Source organism: Stylophora pistillata, chromosome 10 (assembly GCF_964205215.1).
Source record: "Stylophora pistillata chromosome 10, jaStyPist1.2, whole genome shotgun sequence".
Classification (NCBI taxonomy): Eukaryota; Metazoa; Cnidaria; class Anthozoa; order Scleractinia; family Pocilloporidae; genus Stylophora; species Stylophora pistillata.
This window is the reverse complement of record NC_142528.1, coordinates 8,432,044-8,454,080: the sequence shown is the minus strand read 5'-3', so window position 1 is coordinate 8,454,080 and position 22,037 is coordinate 8,432,044. Positions and strand designations below refer to the sequence as shown.

The window sequence follows — 22,037 nt, the reverse complement described above, 5'->3', positions numbered from 1 at the left end:
AAGCGCTCAGTACGTTTATACCGTGATTAGTTCTTCTGTGCTTGAGACTTGGCCGCGGTCAGGGGTCATTTGGGTCGTCAAGCAGTTAGGACGCTGGAAAGCGTCGTTTGACGAAATAAATTATCATGACATCGATACTCTGATATTTTCCTCATCGGGCACAATGACTGAACCTTTATGCATAATGGTGAAATCTGTGGCAGTCTGTTTGGCATGAGCACACAAGAAGAGCGCTGTAGCTAGTACAGGTAATCACGATTTGGAGGAGTTTGGCTGATGGTCGCGTTTCGCGGGTCGCGACTTTTACAAAAGCTTAAGGAACCATGAGGCTTTCGAGCTAGCACCTTTAAGTTATTATTATATTACTATTGTTAAGATTATTCTTATTGTTAATGTTATAATTTTTTACCATTTAATAATTGGTTGAATGTCAATTTGACAATTTATTCTTGAATCATCTTTCTCAGTCTTTTGGAATAGGGTATTCATAGATATGTGGAATGCGGCAGGTTTTCTGTTTTTCTTGTGAGACAAATATTCTGCAACACTGCCTTCTAGTGTCATTATACAATCTCTAGTTCTTTTCAATGGTATAAAAATTGTACTATACCATTAGCCACATGCAGCCTTTCACTGTCTATTTTTGATAATTGTAATAGCGGAGCTCGCAGAGCATAGCCCCATAATTATATAAAATGGTAGTAGTAACCCATCAAGCCGAAAAAATTTGGACTTGTGACCGTACGGGCGTCCATACAAGGTGCCACTTTAAGCATGCGCGGTCAACTGTACCGCGGGCACGCCAACGCTACGGCTTTTGTCCAGTGGTCAGTGCACTGGGCTCCGAGTCGAACGACCTAGGTTCTAGTCCTGGCCGGGGCAAGGCGTTGTGCCCTTGAGACGTGTGGGGAAAATATGCGAGCTCCGCTTTTAGGCTTGGCTAAATCTATATATTATTGGTTTCAAACACCATCAAAATTCAGGTTTAATGTCTTATTTTCAAATTTAGCACCAAACCCTGTGACTGTTGCCACAACAGTTTTTTTTAAAGTGTATTAACACGTAGGTCACGATAGTCAAACGAAACAATTTAACGGGTAGGTTTGCCCAAATAAATTAAGTTTTGATTAAAAAGTTTAAAGGAGAATGCTACGAACGAAAACGCCCTAGCAAAGCACAAACAACAGGCTAAAAGTTTGGAAGTCATTTACTTCCAAACACGGCTATGACGAAATATCAGTTCACGAAAGGATCGATACGCACAACAGGAGACCTTGAACAATATTCTCGAGAAGTTTCGCGCAACAGTCCATGCGTAAGAGTTCATCCCCAGAAAGGAGGTAAGAATGAATGAATGAATGATTTCCTTATTTATATTGCGCCCTTTCTATACAATATTCAAAGGCGCAATAGTCCAATTCTGGACTAGTCAGTGCAGAATTCAAAGAAACTAGTATGCTGCGTCAGTAGAGGTATCAGAAGATAATTTGGTTTTAGTACCTACTAAAACCGTGGATAGCGTTGAAGGTGCGCTTTGTTTGGCTAATAAAACTCCGTATATCCTGACAATTCACCTTCGAGCATCTCGCATGGGATTTGCACCCAAAAATCTTGTAATATTTGCAGAAGTAACTGAGTACAAAACATTATTTTTGTGCTTTATTTTTTTTTTCCACTGTTTTAGTATACCAAAACAAACACCTCAGTGTTGGTGGTTGCGGAGGATTTTAACCTCACCGGTTTGCGACTTGGTAGATATTCACTTCAGCTGCCTCCACTTCGACTGAGTTAATAAAGTAAATTGGCCACCGTAGCAAAGGAAGACTGATTACGAGACTTGTCCTTCGTGTAATGATTACTAATACGGGCTGATACATAGCTGACAAAGAGTGCAAACGCTCGATTATTCGTGACAGAGAGTTTAAAAGCTCTAATATAGTCTTAAAGGAAAAGCTCGACCCCTCCTTCACCAAGGCAAACTGAGTAGAGCTGCCTAACCAGTGAGTCATGAAACTAAATAAACATGGTAAAAGATGAAAGCGGGGTCAAAATTTTTGCATGTATATTATCAACAAGTTTAGCTGGCTTCACTGTGTTTAGCAGGACCGTTGTTTTTCCTCTTTTTTTTTTTTTTTTCTTTTGCTCTAAGTACTAAATTACCAACCTAATAAGCAAATAACGAAACAACAATGTTCAATTTTGTTTATTGAAGGCATTGCTCTGAGATGTGCCTAATAAATTAAAGTAGTTGGGGTGTCAGGACCAAAGCAAACTTAGGGGTCCAAAATCCAAAAAAAATGCTCTCTAACAATCAGATATCAAAAGTCTCAATCGAAAAGATGTTTTCTAAAAATTTGAAAAATCCAAAAAGTCCAGAAATTTGAAAACTATATTGAGAAATATTTTTCAACAAAATCGAAATCCAAAAACGCAGACTCACGAAAATTCCAAGAATTCCAAAAGTTCCAAGAATTCAAAATGGCGGATTAATAAAACTTGTTCAAACTTGTGAAAAAATATAATTAATAAATATCTACACCGAATGCAAATATGGCGTCCAATTTGAGTTGCCATTGTTCTGGATTGACTAGCCTCTCACACATGTAATAATCCTTTTGTATTTCCACGTGAAGACGAGGCTAGTCAGTCCAGAACGATGGCAATACAAATTAGACGCCATATTTGCATTCGGTGTATAGATGTTTACTTTCATATTAGCATTATATATGATGATCAATGATATTAGATATTATTTAGAAGATAATGAGAATTTAGTTAATTTAATTGATGAATTTAGAGAATGGATAAATGATCTTGAAAATATTTAAAGTTTTTTTATTTGGTTTTTTATTTAGAGAATGGATAAATGATCTTGAAAATATTTAAAGTTTTTTATTTGGTTGGCGAAGCTAATAAACTAATAAACTAAACTATTTATATAGAGTATATAGAATAATGTCTTGTCATTGTGGTTGTGAATATGAAATACATAAATGTCAAGACGATTGTTGGCATTTTTCTTGTTTCACTGTTTGATGAATGTTTGAAAAAACATGATTATGAACCTAATGATTATGAAAATGTTTTAGAATTCAATTTGTTAGATAATGAACAAGGTGTAATAACAATTCATGACAAATACAAATTTTTTGTAAAAGCATTAAGAAAGAATCATTTTAATTATTATGTTGTACTAGTTTCGTTAACTGATATATTTGATACAATTTCTGATGCGAGACGTATATTTTCTTAAGAGGAGTATTTAGAGAAATCGAATATTATGAGTATGATATCGAGGTAGAGAGAAGAGAAGATGAATCAAAATATCGACTTATGACTAATTCTGTGTTGTATAGACCTGATTTTGGTTTTTTTGGCGATGTTTTGAAGAATACACATAGAAAAAATATTAAAATATTCATTTTATGCAGATAAGAATACAAAATATTTAAAGTTTTTTCATATATAGTTATAACTTGAACTTGAACTTTATTTTTATTTAGACACGGTAAATCTATCAGATAAAATAATGATATCATTACAATCTATTATTACAATTACATTCTACTTTATTCTATATAAACGTTATCTAAAATTTAAAAGTGAAATAGAAAAAATAAAGAAATTCTGCTTTACATAGATGCCGTGTGCGTTTTGTCGATTCAGACGGAGAAATCGCGACAACCATTTCGAAAAGATTGAAGTGATTTTGCTTGCCACAATTCAGGGGACAAGCTGTTCCAGATAACCGCACCGTTATAGCTAAAGCTATTTTTCAGGAAATTGGTGCGGGGCAATGGAACAGCTAGTTTGTTTTCAGAGTTCCTTAGATTATAAGGAGGATCATATTTAGTGAAAAGAGAACCAAGATAGTCGGGCGCAAGACCATGTATAGATTTATAGACCATGGTGGCCACTTGTATTTGTCGCTGGGTATCTAACCGTCTCCAGTTAAGTTGCTCAAAAAGAGGATCAGCGCTTGTGTGATAACTGGAGAAGGTCAGAATACGGGCAGCCCGGTTTTGCAACTTTTGGAGCTTATTCGAAAGACCTTTGTTACAATGCCCCCAGACCTCGCTGCAGTAATTAAAGTACGGTTGAACTAAGGCATTCGGAAAACAGACTCCAGCGTGGTTCGGTACAAGAAAAAGAATGATATCAATAAAGTTTATCATTGGAAAGCTAATTCATAGAATGAATTTATCATCAAATGAAATACAATCTTCAAAATCAAAAAGAACTATTAAACGATATGAGAAGTATTGGGCTTAAATACAAAATTTGATCGGAAATGAAATTAATTTGATAATTAATCAGTGAATATTGAATCATATTTTTTGGAATATTTGTTTGCTGATGGACACATAACTGTTATTGAGTCGTCAATTACTTTAAAATAGTTGAGAAATAAATGTTCATCAAATTCTATGCCTCTCAAATTTGACCTCAACTCAGTTAATATCTTTTCATAAGATGTGAAAGCAAACTTGCACATCTCAATCTTTTTCTTATAATTCTTTAATTCCAAAAATGTTTTAATAAGAGTCCAGACCCAGACACAGTTTCGAGGATAATTGGATTTAATGTAACACCACCAGCAATAGTTCCAATAACGACGAGACCAACAGATGTGACCTGATTTGTAATGTGTTTCCGGTTGAGATTTTTATGCACAGTCTTATAAATCCAATATTTCTTGTGATAGAATCTGTACAAAGTTTTCAACTCATTGATTCGGTCTTCAGGTAGTTGGTCTGATATGTGATTCCAATTGAGGAGCCCCACGGTTGGTATCAAGCAGATCAAAAGGTGGAAAAGGAGCTCCAAGATTGGGTGCTTTCACATCTCCACCTACATTTATCGGAAATTGGCCAAATGGTCAAGTTGGCAAGGGTTAAAAAAAATAAAAAAAGTAAAAAACTCAAAAAAAGGCAAAGGATTACTTCTGGAAAAAAAGAACAGCCCTTTCAATTCAATTCCATTAATCGGAGCTATTTTGTAAGACCACAATTTCACAAAACAATACATTTGACAAATTTTGATCTGTGAATGGTGTGAATATCTAGAAATTCCAGTAAATGATGTTCTAATCAGAGATGAAAAAGTTCCACGCGACCATAAACAATCTCTTTTTATTTACAATCTTCACCCATCATACATGTCAGAATCACATTGGGTAACAACTTTTATTAAAGATGTCATCAATTACTTCGATTCATTCGGAACGCTACCATTTCAAGAATTTTTATTCCACTAATTAATTTATTCGTGTTTTTCTCTTTGCCATGTTCCCACCAATAACGTAGCTCCATTTCCTGCCTTTAAAAGCACACAACCCACAATTCCTCTATTCGCTCCGACGAAGGGCTAACGCTCGAAACGTCAGCTTTTGTAATCGTTACGGAGGCCAATTTACCATTTCAAATTTGTTGATATATCCAAATTACGTATATGAGAACGATCCTTCGCAGTAAAGCACTATTTGAGCAATAGTGAAAATCAGACCTGAAAAAAAATTTCAGGCCTGTACGGGACTCGAACCACTGACCTCTGCGATACTAGTGCAGCGCTCTACCAATTGAGCTAACAAGCCAACTGGGAGCAGGCCATCAAATTAATTCGATATAAACCCGTAGATGATAAATCAAACAACAACAAACATATGAAACATATGTGTGAACTGCGGTTATGAGACGTATATGAGAACGATCCTTCGCAGTAAAGCACTATTTGAGCAATAGTGAAAATCAGACCTGAAAAAAATTTCAGGCCTGTACGGGACTCGAACCACTGACCTCTGCGATACTAGTGCAGCGCTCTACCAATTGAGCTAACAAGCCAACTGGGAGCAGGCCATCAAATTAATTCGATATAAACCCGTAGATGATAAATCAAACAACAACAAACATATGAAACATATGTGTGAACTGCGGTTATGAGACGTATATGAGAACGATCCTTCGCAGTAAAGCACTATTTGAGCAATAGTGAAAATCAGACCTGAAAAAAATTTCAGGCCTGTACGGGACTCGAACCACTGACCTCTGCGATACTAGTGCAGCGCTCTACCAATTGAGCTAACAAGCCAACTGGGAGCAGGCCATCAAGTTAATTCGATATAAACCCGTAGATGATAAATCAAACAACAACAAACATATGAAACATATGTGTGAACTGCGGTTATGAGACGTATATGAGAACGATCCTTCGCAGTTCACACATATGTTTCATATGTTTGTTGTTGTTTGATTTATCATCTACGGGTTTATATCGAATTAATTTGATGGCCTGCTCCCAGTTGGCTTGTTAGCTCAATTGGTAGAGCGCTGCACTAGTATCGCAGAGGTCAGTGGTTCGAGTCCCGTACAGGCCTGAAATTTTTTTCAGGTCTGATTTTCACTATTGCTCAAATAGTGCTTTACTGCGAAGGATCGTTCTCATATACGTCTCATAACCGCAGTTCACACATATGTTTCATATGTTTGTTGTTGTTTGATATCCAAATTATTTCGTTACCCCCACCGATGCAGCCCCAGACAGTTTCTTTAGAAACTATCAGCCTTTATTCATTTTTAAATTATCGTTTTCAATTAGAAGGAAAATGTAAATGTCTTTCAATGTTGATGAATAATCAAACAAATCCTTTTTGTAACATAACCAAAGTAAAGGGCGCGCTCTGATTGGTCAATTTAGCGTCCCCCATTTGCCCATGGGTGTACGCTGCTGACGTGAGCAAATCCAAAGACTATTTTTACGCGCGCGCTTGTTTTTTCTGGTCGCGTAAGATTTGTTTAATAAAAGGGAACTCTTTAGCTACAATGTATCAATGTTATGTTATAAAACAAATGGTAAACACCACAGCGTACACTATTGAGTTATGTATGCACTTGAGAGGTTTGCTAAGCACTCAAGAAGCTAGAGTCGCTCTCGGCTATCGCCTCGAGCGACTCTTACGCTTCTTTCGTGCTTAGCAACCTCCCGCGTGCATCCATAACTCAATAGTGTACGCTGTGGTGTTTACCATTTGTTAATTATCTTCTGTGTCTTTTTTAATTTTTACAGTTAACCTATCTTTTTTTACCACAAGTTTTTAACATATTTTTAATAAAAGAACCTTTCGGTCCTAAAACAAATAAATTAGGAGATGGTTGTATCTCATCGATCAATTCTACATTCGCTTTTACAATACGCTGACAACATGTCTTGTTTGACTTTGATCTTTTCCGGTGCAAGCGGATAATCGTTATGCAAATCATGTAGTTCGTCTGGGTATTCAAGATCGACTTCTAATATTAATCCCCTTACTTTCTTCAGTAGAAACTCCAAGGTTTGTTTTATCCGGTCGTTTTTGTTAAAGCCATTTGAATCCTCCAGTTGGAAGGTATTGTGACATAGCCCAACCGTAGAAATTATTGGCATCAAGGTACATGATATATTTCGATGGAGCATCTTCATCATGATCTTTCATATATTTGTTATTCGCTTTTTCCGTATCTATTAGAAATATGACTTATTCCTCCTCTCATACGTTTTTCAATGAATTGGAACATGTCAATATCAGTCATCAATTCAAGTTTAATGCCAGTCATGTTTAGCATAGCATCCCCCCTTGAAGATAATCCAGGAATTGTTAAATAATGGCAAGGATCGAGTTTGTAGTGTTTGAAGACAAGTTTGTCTGAAATTCTCAAACACATCAGCTAACAACAATATGGCAGACTTTAGGGTAGAGATCATGATAATCACCCATCGTTTTTAACTTGAATTTTTTCCATACCTTTTGAGCATGTTTATATTCATCATCTGAGATATGTTCATTATTCAATATGCTGTAAAATTCATCTTCGGTTGGCAATTCTGTTTTATCAAATTTATCAAAGCTGTCCATGTAATCTTAAGGATAACCACGTTTTTGAGTCATAAGATCGAATTTCTCATTCTTAAATTTTTGTGATGTATATTTGAAAGCTTCTTTGGGAAGATTATTGACTAGTTTATCAAAACTTGAGCTCATGAATTGAAAGCTATCAATGAAAGTAAGATGATTCCCAGGCATGAAAGCCATATACTTTTCCATGTTATTTGGGATTGCACTGATATTCATTTGACACTCTTCTCCTTTTTTGTTTGTATAATTATTGTTTTTAACATTCTCTCCAATTTCTTGCATGATGAAGTGTGAATCATATCCTCTCAAAAGTATGAAATATCACAGGTATTTACCAGTCATTTGAAAGTTAAGGTTACAATCCAGATGAGCTGAACCTCTGATTTTGAAGTCACGTGACAGTGATCCCTGGCTCGACCGTCTTTATCATTATATTCCTGTTCCTGTTGACATTTATCAGCTTTTTGGAATTGTTTTTCATCTTTTTTTGTCATTTTCAGAGGTTCTTAAAGATGAAATAATCCGATGTAATAAGAAAAATCCAGGTCCCCAGATGGTTTGTTCAATTTATAGTTAATAATCTTTTTGCAGTGTTTCACTTCTTCAAGCATCTGTTCCATGAATCTGTAAACAGCTTTCTCACCATGATAGATGTTAATAGGTTTTGTATATTTATCATCATAAGTGCAAACAACCTTATAGCCATATAACCACAGTCAATATGTTTTTGATAAGCTTCAGTGAAAGATTCATCATCTGCTTGTTGACAGCTTTGTACTTTTTCTGTTATTGCTTCAAAGTCAGCATAAATGACAAATGGAACAGGTAGTTTCTTATGATAATTATTGAATTTCAATATGTTATTATCTTTAGTTGGCATCTTTATGGCTTGATCTCCATTTATCACAAGACAATTCTCTTTATGGTTATTCAATACCTTTTCAGAACTGAAACATTGCAAAAGACATACAGAAATGCTTTCTCTCTTTGTGTTTCGTTAGGTTATACATAAATCTATTAAAATCTTTTATCAGTACATAATTAACAATTATTCCACGAGCGCGCGTTGGATATGAGATGATAGATAGCCAACGAGGCGCTACGCGCCTCGTTGGCTATAATCATCTCATGTCCAACAAGTGCGAGTGGAATAATTGTTTTATTAAAAACGTTAAATTAAATTATTAAATTTTATTAAATTTTTAGCTCTCTTTTAATTTTAAGCTGACACGTACGCTTACCATATTTGTAGATTATGGTATATTGGCTGATATACCATAATGGCTAAGCCAATAAAAAGTCTTGAATTGCATTATCCAATGATCTAGTTTTTAATAATATGAATTATTCTCTTCTGTTATCAATAAAAGATTCATATTATCTTCATTTCTTTCCTTGCTAATATATATCGGATATCGCTGTTTGTTTTCATAGCCGAATACATTGATATTAAGGTTATTTTGCTTTTCAATCTTATTGATTTGTTTAACAGTTACCGGAAATTCAATACCTGTGTAATCCAATTTTTCAATGAAAGCTTTATCAACCTATTTAATCCTCTTGAGGATTATTCTCTTTTGGATTTAAGTGTCTGATATGACACCAACGAAAACATTCATTATCAGTATTTTTCAGACTAATCAATCCTTTTTTACCATTTCTTAATTCTAATGGAAGTTGAATGTGAGAAGAACCTTTTCATGGGATTATATAGGACAGTACTTGTTACAATATGTTATCAATAGCTCGTTATTTCATAAGTCACGTGACATTTGATTGTGATACAACGACCGCATGATTCTTCAGTGAGTGTATTGAGATCCTCACGTCATTATCTAGACGTGCTTGATCACGACAAGCTAAAATAAAGCTTTGCTGTGTCTCTTCAAGAACCGTTCCTACATCTCCCGATAGTAGACAAACCGCACGTGTTACAGTACAAACCGCACGTGTTACAGTACAAACCGCACGTGTTACAGTACAAACCGCACGTGTTACAGTACAAACCGCACGTGTTACAGTACAAACCGCACGTGTTACAGTACAAACCGCACGTGTTACAGTACAAACCGCACGTGTTACAGTACTCAGGTAGGGATTAGGGACCTTACGCAATCAGGACGGCAACGCCAAGGAAGACTTCGATTAAAAAATTACTTTCTACTCTTAATTAGAATTTCAAAAATGGCTGCAGGAGCTTACTGTCTTATACGGCGCCACAGCTCAACTTCAGCATGACGTATAAAAGTAGCGTTGAGTTCCAAATGGATTTAAAATAATTTGCCGTCGCGGTTTCGGTTCGCAGACGACGCAAATTTTGGCGATTTCACGTTGTTGTTTTGTATAGGACGGCTAAGAAATGTACAAATTTTCAAAACGCACGTGCTGGACTATTGTTCTGCCAATTAGATCTATTGTTTTTCCACGTTCTCGTTGCCGTAGCCGTCGTGGTTTGCTTGAAGTCCCTATTATCAACTGATCGAATACGCCAGCCAGATCCCTGTGAAATCCATCGTGCAATTCGATTTAATATATTTTGCTCTGTTGATTGTAAAGAGTCTACTATTTCTGTTTCATTCATTATTGTCTGAGGTTTGCTATTGAAATATGCTGTTTTCATCTGAACTTCACCATCAAAGTTATCCCCAAAAGTGATCTTTTCAAAAGTTATCTTTAATGCCTCTACGAATTTGAGACCTTTCATGTCATTCAATATATTCTCAATTGTATTTACCAATAGCAAATCTGCATTCGAATTAATGAATCTTTATCATTCTTTATGTTTATTTCATATGATTTTGTATATCCTTTTAAAGTTTTATCTGTTTCACCAATTTCTTGTTCTTTGTAGAGGAACGGGCTTCTTTGTTCTCGGAGGAGAGACCGGTTCTCTTGTCCTTGGTAGAGCGACTGGCTTATAACCATCTCTAAACTCAAGAGTTGGTTCAATAATATTTTCTTCATAATCTTAAACCATCTGTTGAACATTTTTGAATGATGGAGCGAATTTAATTTTCCTTGGGGTTGGTTTAGGTTGATATTTTGGAACAAGTCTTAAATTCATTATCATTTCAATGAGCTGGTATTTTGTCAGATTCTGTAATTCGTTTTCATTTCCATCTATATATTTATTATATAAAAACTTTTTAAAGTGTATTTGGTCCGTTTTCTCCATATTTACTATACGTGATTTTTCTTTTAAGTGTTTTTCGTTCTGGGATTCCCCAAATTTGAAAAACAAGTTTGAACAAGTTTTATGAATCCGCCATTTTGAATATTGGAATTTTTTAAATTATTGGAATTTTCGTGAGTCTACGTTTTTGGATTTCGACTTTGTTGAAAAATATTTCTCAATATAGTTTTCAAATTTCTGGATTTTTTGGATTTTTCAAATTTTTAGAAAACATTTTTTGGATTGAGACTTTTGATATCAGATTTTTAGAGAACATTATTTTCGGATTTTGGACCCCAAAGTTTGCTTTGGTCCTGACATCCCAACTACTAAACTACTATCGCTGTATCAAGCAATGGTCAAAAAAGCAATAAAAGGGGACTAAAAGTATCCCATATCGGATGGTTTGACGTAGGCAGTGTAGCCGAGTGGTCAGCGTCTCGGACTCACAATCCGCCGATCCCGCGTTCGAGTTCCGCCTTGACCACTACCTTGATTTGTTTCACGGTGGCTCCGAGTTCAAATTCTCGGCCATGCTTGTAAATAGCCAACTGGCTTGCCTTCGGCCAGTTGGTATTCTTAATAATGTTATGTTCAGTTTCAATTTGTTTCAGTTGTTTGCATGGACCACAATGAAAACTACTGGTTCTACCATTAATTGTGTAATCCAATTAAGTAATTTTTAATTTATTTATAAGACGGGCGGCCATTTGCTCATTGCTCTTGATTTTATTTCTCTTCTACGGGGCTCAGAAATATACGACATAAATCGCAAAATATTCAGCGGTACTATGACTAATATAGTTCAACCGTCGAATAAGGTGTTTATCTCTAACACTCTATTTACATCAAAAGTGTTCTTTCGTTCATCCTAGCTCCTTACAAATAGTGACACTGGATTACTTAGTGAGAGACAATAGTATTGATTTTGTTTTATCGTTATTCGACCGTGGACTTTAGAATCATGGCACCAAATGGTTACAGGAAGATCTCCTCGACCAATGACTCTGCTGAGAAAGTTGGTTTTTTCTCCTTCCTTCTATTCCAATGGATGAACCATGTCTTAAGGACAGGCAGTAAACGAGCCCTCAAGGAAGGCGATTTTGTACCTCTCTCAAACGAGAACACTTCACAGTCAGCCATACAGCGTCTTGATGAGAACTGGAAAGAAGAAATAGCTGGCTCCATGAGGAAGGAAAAAAGACCGAAGTTGTGGAAAAGTGTTGTGAAGATGCTTTCCCGCAAGGAGGCTGCTTCTCTTGTTTTCACGGGCGTCTTGTTCGGGATTTCCCGACTCCTTTCACCATTGTTCATTGGATATCTGATTTTCATGTTAATGTCTCCTGGAGAACATAACAATTATCTCCTTAATGGTTTTTTGTTAGCGATGGTCATGACAATAAACCTTTTGGTCGGGAGCCTCGGCATGCAACATTACATTTACGTGGGTGAAACACTGGGCATCAGATCGAGTAACGCATTGAGAGGTCTCGTTTACAGAAAGGTGAGCACAGGTAACGTAGCTGTCTTGTTCCCACTCCTCTCCAAAATCTGCAGCGGTGCTTAAAGTGCACCTAAACCCAAAATTTTTTTTTCGCTTAACGAAATAAGCTTATTTTTTGGAGTATTTCTGTGCAAAAATTTTTTAATTTGCTCAAATCTTTAATTTTCTATGCCCAGTCAAAATACGGAAAATCGGCCGCCATCTTGCCCCACGACCGAGTTTAAAGAAGAATGGCTCTAGCGGGTAATGTGACGCCAAATCGAGAACACGAAAGTCTGCATCTCACACATTTTCACTTGTTTGGGAAGATTGTCGTCGATATTGTCCGAAATATGCCGACTAGGTGTGTTGTATGAAGAATGTATGAAGCGCGATACCCTCTTGCAAATTTCGCACGTTGCTACATCCTTCTACAACACACTTAGTCGGCATATTTTCGGACAATTATCGACTACAACCTTCCCAAACAAGTGAAAATGTGTGAAATGCAGACTTTCGTGTTCTCGATTTGACGTCACATTACCCACTAGAGCCATTCCTCTTTAAACGCGGTCGTGGGGCAAGATGGCGGCCGATTTTCCGTATTTTGACTGGGCATAGAAAATTGAAGATTTGAGCAAATAAAAAAATTTTTGCGCAGAAATACTCAAAAAAATAAGCTTACTTCGTTAAGCGAAAAAAATTTTTTGGGTGTAGGTGCACTTTAAGTGATGATAATGAAAGATAATGGTGATAATGAAAGCCCTAACGTCTGATTGTAGTAACAGAAATTGAAACTGAGTGTCTGGCGGGAATGCATTCTTTCTGTCCTTGGCAACAGTAAGTGCTTGCTCCACAAAATTCTGGCAAGCCCCTCAACCAATGTCTCGTAATAGATTAGTCACAGCCATAGGGTATTTTCTGTCCCTCTTTCTTTCAATACCATGAAAGTTCTTTTAAGCTCTAGGCTGGTGGATGACAGTAGGATACATAGTGAACTTTGGTTTTCCCTTTCAAGAAGCCAAGAAAAATGCGCCCTATATTTAGTCAATTTCTCAATTGAAAATTCAAAAGAAGGATGCCACTTTGACGCTGGTTTTTATTGTTTTATTCCTAGATCTTACTCCTCAGCAAGAGTGCATTGTCAAAGTTTTCCACAGGCCGTGTGATCGATCTCATATCAAATGATGTGCAGCGGATAGAGACAGCACCTTTTTGGTTTTGTTTAATAATTTTATCGATGTTTCAAATTGTAATTACAACATTTCTGATGACGTATCTGATTGGCTGGCAGGCTCTTATGGGAGAGATATTTCTCTGTCTTCTTTTACCCTATTACGACGAGATGTCTTCTGTCTTTGCTGCACTGCGTCTGCGTGCCGCAGCAGAATCTGATCGGCGAATTTCCTTGACAAACCAAGTGGTTTCTGGGATACGCGCTATCAAAGCGCATGCGTGGGAGGATAAATTCAGAGAAAAAATAAAACGTATACGAAAGTAAGCAAATTTTCAAAATCTATTATTTGTATTTACGTAAGTGCTCAAGAGCTTTGCACCGACGAGGCTATAGCGACCAGATAACCCATGTGAAATGTCGGGCTAATAATCGAAGATTTTGTAACTGAACGAGTGAACAACAAAGTACGGTACGTTTTCCCCGAGTTCTTGCGTAGATTATGACGTTGGCCAACAGAGAGAAAATGCGACGAAGAGTTTATTGTGCATTGTTTATTGAAAAATATGCTAAGTTTTCAGTGGGGTTTAAGATGTAATAATTGTTTATTAATGTACCGCTATTAAATATCAGAACACGCAAAATATGCCACGGCTTTACACTGTGGAACATGACAAAAATACGGACTGAAAACGGAGAGACAAAATCGTCTATGTAAATCATCCAAACGTTGCTTTTTTTTCGTAGTTTAGGCTTTCTTTGATATCAAAGAACCTTCAAGTACATCAATTTTTTACCTGATCCTAAAGATAACTTTAATGGTTTCTTATACATAATACGGGGCTGCGAAGAATACAACGCACTCGCAAAATATCCGCAAGTCTCATTCGTTAAACCGTCGGAAAAGGAATATGTATATAGCCAATCAGTGGGCGCAGATTTTCTCTGTTCGTTTAGTTTGTCTGAAAATGATAACCACAATGCTTTTCGTTTCTTGCAGACGAGAAATCGGCATGATCCGAAAGAAAAGTGCTATTCTCTCAGGTTTGGCTGCCTTGGAGTACACTTCAATTCCAACCCTGCTGTCCATTATTACGCTGCTACTTACTGGTCAACCCCTAACACCAATCAATGTCTTTATGCTTTTAATATTTATCAACTTACTAAGACTCAACATTTGCTTCAATTTTGCGTATGGTGTGGTGGAGACACGTGAAGCACTTGTATCACTCGGGAGAATAGAAGATTTTCTTATTCTAGAAAATTTGTTTGCCATTTCTGACGATCGGGGTGTAAAAGACAAAGAAATAGCACGAAAGAAAAATTCCGTTAAGTTATCGAGCGATTTTAAAATGACAAGCCAGCCACAAGAATCGGAAGAAAAACCCTGGACTGGTCAGTGGATAAACCCTGATATATCAGGAACTTTGTTTGTGTCGAATTTAAACTTCAAGGAAATTGGGAGAAAAGATGAATTTATCATTCAAAACGTTCAATTCAATGCTCCATCAAGAAGCTTGACGGTCGTCACCGGACCAGTGGGCAGCGGTAAATCAACTCTCCTCTCAGCGATTGCTGGCGAGATGTCAGATATAAGCGGAACAATAAGCCGCCAAGGAACCTTTGTGTATGCGACGCAAATAGCTTGGGTGTTTTCTGGAACCTTACAAGAAAATATTTTGTTTGGAGAGTCGTACGATGAACCAAGATACACCAGAATAATCGAGGCATGCGCACTCGCAGAAGACTTTCAGCAGTTTCCGAAGGGTGACCAAACAGTTGTTGGCGAGCGCGGTACCGTTCTGAGCGGTGGTCAGCGTGCAAGAGTAAGCTTAGCACGTGCAGTGTACGTGGATGCAGACCTTTATTTGTTGGACAACCCTCTGAGTTCGGTGGACTACAAAGTTGGTCGGCATATTTTCGAAAAGTGTATTAAGTCTTTGCTTGGTGAGAAGACGCGACTGTTAACTTCTCATCAAGAACATCACATGAAAGATGCCGACCAAGTGATTATGCTGCACAAAGGACGCGTTCTGGGGAGAGGAACTTACGCGGAACTTCAAGAGAAAGGCATTTTAAATTCCACAATCGACCCACTTCACAAGAATGCTCTGGCAAGAACTCATTCCAATGTCAAAACCCCAAAGGAGAACGAAGAGAAACGCAGCGGTATGGTCACAATGCCGCTGACCTCTGATTGCAACGATCTCAAAATATCTGTTGAAGACCGGGCAATCGGAACGGTATCAAGCAAGCTTTACTGGGACTACTTCAGAAGTGGTGTTCACTCCTTGTTCATCATTGGAGTACTTTGCTTGTGTTTATTTACCCAAGGTGAGCCCTGATGAATTATTGAAGAAGAAAGGACATAACGAGTCTCCCCACCCATTGTTAGGTGTCGCAAAGCAAGTCCTACTCTTCTTTGGAGGAAAAAGCAAGCGAAGTCAGAAAATCTAGGTCAGTCGCGTTTTTTTTTAAAGGAACGAAGGAAACTTGGAACAGAGAGGCACGCAGAGGGTGATGAGATTGACATATTACGCCCGCCAATTTCCTGGAAATGAAATGTTAAAGTCAATATAAGTATTTTAATCATTTACCATATTTTTCGCCCTATTTAGCATCGATGGTTTCCCCTGACGTATGGCTGTCGTTTTTGACCACGAAACTTCCACCAGAACAGAAAGACGAGACAAATCTTACGATCTATAGCTGTTTGGTAGCTGCTTCCTTCGTATTCAGCATCCTCAGAGCCTACATTTTCTTGTTGATTTGCCTGAGATGCTCTGAGCGTCTTCACGACGAAATGGTCGTGGCTCTTTTAAAAGCACCGGTTCTTTTCTTCGACTCAAATCCCGTGGGTAGAATCCTAAATCGATTCTCTAACGATGTGGGTTGCATGGACGAGTTATTACCGCTACAGTTTCTATCTACGATTCAGCTGGTTTTGTTATTGCTCTCATCGATTATAGTACCTTCTGCTGCGAACCCTTGGCTTTTGTTTGTCACCGTCCCAATGACGGCCATGATTCTTTACTTAGCGAGATTCTACTTGAAGAGTTCCAGAGAACTAAAACGATTGGAGTCAATATGTCGAAGCCCAGTCTTCTCTCACGTATCAGAGACCCTTGACGGACTGAACACGATTCGGACCAGGGGAAGACAAAAAGATTTTATAGACAAGTTTTACACGTAAGTTCGAAGTGCATGTGAATATTTTGAAATCTTGCAGTTAGATTCTGTTTTTTTTTTTTTCGACTGATACTCTTTTTTTGTCATCAAGCTCTAATGTTTATCAAATGCAAATTGAAGCCGTTTCAAAATTTAGTTAAACTGTGTTCTGCATGGCATGAAGACATTCACAGTTTGAGCAGAATGAACCCGCCAAAGGTCTTCGAGGGATCTGTTATTAATAGTGGTGCCACTGCCAGACGTTGTGCCGACTCTTCTCAAAATTTCTCGCTGGCGAAGAAAGGCCCGTGCTGCAGCTAGCGTTAGTAACAAGGATCTGCCCGCAGACAAGGATAGAAAAACCTAAAGGTGGCTGAGCACAGTTTTCGCGCGCGCTTTTGCTGATGCAATTCAGCCCGCGCACAAGGACTACAGAAAACAAACATACCGTCAACAGAGCGGTCGTTTCAATTACTCAACACGTACCAGCACTATCTGTGCTATTTTTGTCTATAGTTGGCGCAATGTATAGAGGGCTTTAATCTTTTATTACAAAGATATGTTAGAAAAGTTAACGGTGAAAAGAACCCACCTCAGCTTTTTCGTCGTTACCGAAAGAAACCAGTCAAATGCAGCGCATGCGTAGTAATTAAAAAAATTGCGATTGAATGGAAAATTGCTTTCTCGGAAATATGCCTATTTCTTGAGAACCACTCATTAGAATTTCACGAAATTTGGCACAAAAATACTTTAGGAAATAAATAACTGGAGTATTCAAAAATATTGATTTTAAACAAAGGAAATTCTAGAAAATCGAGTGAACCACCTTGAACAAGGGATAATCAAAGATCTCTCTGTTAAATTGTCAGCATAATGGTGTTAACTTGTGAGTATCGTTACAGGCTCGTTGCATGCAAATTATAAAGAAAATCTAATGACTAGATTTTCTACAAAGAAACAAAACCGATTTTAATTTGCATATTTATATAGACTCGTGTCGCTATGGCAACGGCACATACGTCAGCTTAACTGTCGAAAAGGCAAAGTTTGTGTTGTTAACTTGCTTGCTGCCAGTTTTGGCGACCGAGAGATCAAGGGTTTTAGAGAAAATGGTGAAAGAAACAAAGGTATCAAAAACTGTGTTCAGCCACCTTAAATTGTTACATATCAACAAGAAAGGTTGTATACCGGCTGCCTCCTCTAAAAATAAGACGAAAAAAAAAGACCAGTTATCAGTATAGTTAAGAAGACTTTCCCGACATGTTGTTCATCTTGGAGACGACAGTCTCTTCTATTTACCCCCAGTCACCCCTCCCCCATCTCCACAAGCAAAAACGCACACCCACACACACCGCCACCACCACACCCTGCGCGATACTATGCGAACAAAACATTTCTACTCGAGATGATTTACGTCAGTTTATTTTTGTTTTCCCTGGACAGCCACCAAGACACTCATACTCAGTCGTTTATCATGATGACCGTCGGTGGCAGATGGTTCAGTACCCGTGTGGATGCAGTTATGGCTCTATTAATTGGCTCGGTGGTTTTAGGGGCAGTTTTATTATCTCAAGATGCCGGTAAGTAATTGCTCCGTTCCACGCTCATGTACACCCATACATTGTGACATGGCGTGCGATAAGTCGGTACGGCAAATCTTTCCGTGTATATTGCCTCCAAAGCAAGTCAACCCATTTCGTCACCGTCTTCATAAAGACCGTTCCACTTCAACAAAGTTTTTTTCAACTAATAGGCCTTTTGCAGCTAGAGATCACGTGCTTAGATACCGCATAGCAACGCCATGCTGGAGAGCAAGCACTCCAGTGATCTCAGACAGTATAGAGGTCACAGAGGTCTGCATTCAAACTAAGAATACAGCGGATAACAGGTCAAAAGGTATCCCAATTCGAGAAATCCAGTAAGAAGTAATCAACAGCTTCCCCGGAGTGTATCAGCAGCAAAATCACACCAAAATTCGTTTTTCACTGATACACTCCAAGGAAGCTGTTGCTTAAAACTTACAAGATTTCTCGAATTGGGATACCCTTTAACTTGTTGTCCGCTGTATTCTTTGTTTGAATGCAGACATCTGAGATCACTGGAGTGCTTGCTCTGCAATATGGCGTTGCTATGCGGTATCTAAGCACGTGATCTCTAACTGCAAAAGGCCTGTTGAGCATGTCCCACATGTCATTACATTAGGTACACGCGACGTGCGTTGTCCCGTCAAGTCGTGTGGAGTTCTGTTTTCCGTGTGGAAAAGAAATAAAATATCAAACTATTGAGTAGGGAATCTTAGGGAGAAAATATTTTGTTATTCGTGCAACTGAAATAGATTTTCAAAACAGATCACCATAACATAATTTTTACGCATGACTTTTAGTGACGCTTTTTCATGACCTTTCGTCACAAACAAAAAGCTGTTTTGCTTTATCGTTATTCAAATTTCTGCCGTGCATCATAAGAGGGACTATGATAAGGATTTAAAGCACCATTACATAGTGCCAAAGCGCTTTGATAGCCGCAAACCATCATGCTAAAATAACCGACGTGTTCTTATTTGACGTCATCGCCTGAAGAGGATTTCTAGTGTTGCGATGGGAGCGTAGAGAAATCAATAATCAACATTGATTTTACAACGCGAGAAAAACGGCAATCTTTTAGTTATAACACTTTCTTTGTTCCTTTGGTTTATTTTGATTACTATTTTTTTAAAAAAAGCTTCCGCTGGACTTTCCCTTGCGTACGTCGTCCAAACAATGTCTCTGACGCAATACGCTGTCAGAAAATCATCAGATGTCGAGAATTTTATGACGTCAGTTGAACGAGTTATGACCTACACCAAGCTTGACTCTGAGCCTGGATACCAAGTGGAACGACGTCCTCCGGAGCACTGGCCATGCGAAGGAAATATTATATTCCGCAATGTGTCGATGACGTATTACCCGGGGGGACCTCAAGCACTGAAGAACATCAATCTTGACATTATAGGAGGCTCAAACATTGGTGTTGCAGGCCGCACGGGCGCCGGCAAATCATCTTTTGCAGCAGCTCTACTGCGCATACCCGACCCTGGTGGAGAGATTTTGGTGGACGGAATTCAGTTAAAGAATATTAATCTCCGAGCTGCTCGAGGATGTATATCCTCTCTTAGCCAAACTCCAGTACTTTTCAGTGGATCCTTGAGGAAAAATCTGGATATTGGGCAGCGCTTCCAAGACGCAGACCTGTGGCGAGTCTTGGAGGATGTGCAACTGAAAGATTTCGTACAAAGTCTTGAGGGACAATTGGATTACGAATTGTTGGAAAATGGCGCAAATTTAAGTGTAGGAGAACGGCAGTTGATTTGTTTGGCTCGTGTTCTGTTGCAGAAAAACAAGATTGTCATCTTGGATGAACCCACTGCACACGTGGATCCAGGGACAGAAGAAACAATCTGGAGAGTGGTGCGAGAGAAACTGAAGCACTCCACGGTAATAACTATAGCTCACCGTCTGAACACCATCCGACACTGCGACAAAGTTCTTGTTTTCAAGGAGGGAGAGGTGGTCGAGTCTGAAACCTTTGGCACATGAAAACTAAAGCGTTTTATAACTGATTCCAGTCAACTATGATTAGTAGTTTCTGCTTTTATCGTGTGTGCTTTTGTTGAATCAAAACTGAAGTATTGAATACTGCCACGGTCTATACAATTTTAAACGAGAGAACTGAGAGAGATTTTCTGAAAATTTTCGGTCGAGTGCTTTGAAACGTGGTACGGGAAAGGAAGAAATAATAAAATGTCCAAAATCGTCTTCTGAATGTCTGCGAGAGAGCGATCTAGACTAAACACTACAAATTTTTCCAAACCAGTTTCTCGCTGGGCTTGCAATAATTTTCCACTCTAAAAGATGGGGGTCAGCTCTACCCTAATTAAAGGATGGTAGAGGGACGGGTAGAGCGCATTTCTCACTTGTCAAGCTTGCCTTGCGTTTTCTCCTGCCCGCTTGTAAACGGAGAAAAAAGATCCCTGTTTGGCAGGTGAGGAAAACCGGTTCAAGGAAAATGTTTTTACAGACAAATCTGTAGCTTTTTCGAAGTTGCTTCCAACATTTAATAAATTCTCTCCGGATACGAAAATCAAAGTGAAGCGGGTCAAACCCAGTAAAAGTTCTCCCCTCCCATTCACGTTTTCGAGTAAGTTTCGATTTGATGTATTTTACCCTTTTTCCTTTCCTGTATGCCGTTTAAATATATCAAACGCAGGCTTTTGCAAAAATTCTGCAGTCGAGCTTTCTTTTGAATAAATAAATAAATAATTTAGCGATGGACTTCTACTGGGCGGCTCTTCTCGTCCACTGTTTCCAGATGGAATTGGATTTTGGAATGTTGGTTTTTGCGCAGGGAGGAAAACAGGAAGACCCGGAGAAAAACCCTCGGAGCAAGGACGAGAACCAACAACAAACTCCACCCACATGTGACACCAGGTCCGGGAATCGAACCCAGGCCAAAGTGGTGGGAGGCGAGTGCTCTCACCACTGCGCCATGACAGTCTTCAAATATTAACTTCCCTTTAGTTCATGAAAGAGAGCAAAATACTTCAATACCTTTATTTCACATCAAAAAGGTCATGTTTTTTAAAACTGTTCTTAAGTGCCATAGAATCGTCTTTGAAATAGCGAGGTTAAAATAATTGAACCGTTGTTTGGCAACCTATGACAAACATTATTCAAGAGGGACCAGCAGTATCAACTACGAAAGAAAGTCATTTTAAGTTATCATCTGGTTCAAAGGTATCCTAGTCCTCGTGATCCTAGTCATCGTGATCGTCTATCATAGGTCGCAACAACTCCTCAACTTGGAAATCAAATTCCTCAAGTTCGTAGGATAAAGCTTCAAGTGCCAGACAACCAACACCAATTAAAAGGCGCAAAGCAGCAGCTGCGTTTGAAGACTGTGTTGATCCATGCTCAGTGTGAGATTATCTTACAGCCTACCAAGGAAACTCATGCCTGACAGTGTTTCTTCTAACTTAACTGATAGTTTGATAAGTTGTGTTAAACAAGGAAACATTAAATTCAAAAGAAGCATTCAGTTCATCGACCCCGACCACATCATCATCATCATCATCATCATCATCATCATCAAACCCGGCCGGAACATAATCAACCAC

At 38.3% G+C, this 22,037-nt stretch overlaps 1 protein-coding gene across 1 annotated transcript; it reads left to right on the top strand.

Moving 5' to 3' along the window:
- Positions 1-11,569: 11,569 nt before the first annotated feature.
- LOC148721673 (ATP-binding cassette sub-family C member 4-like) lies at positions 11,570-21,195 on the top strand. The gene is made up of 6 exons (XM_088736725.1): positions 11,570-12,564; positions 13,661-14,040; positions 14,718-16,051; positions 16,336-16,906; positions 18,329-18,465; positions 19,607-21,195. Exons 1-6 carry the CDS (start codon positions 12,025-12,027, stop codon positions 20,458-20,460), a joined length of 3,816 nt encoding a protein of 1,271 aa, XP_088592851.1. The 5' UTR covers positions 11,570-12,024; the 3' UTR covers positions 20,461-21,195.
- Positions 21,196-22,037: the final 842 nt, after the last annotated feature.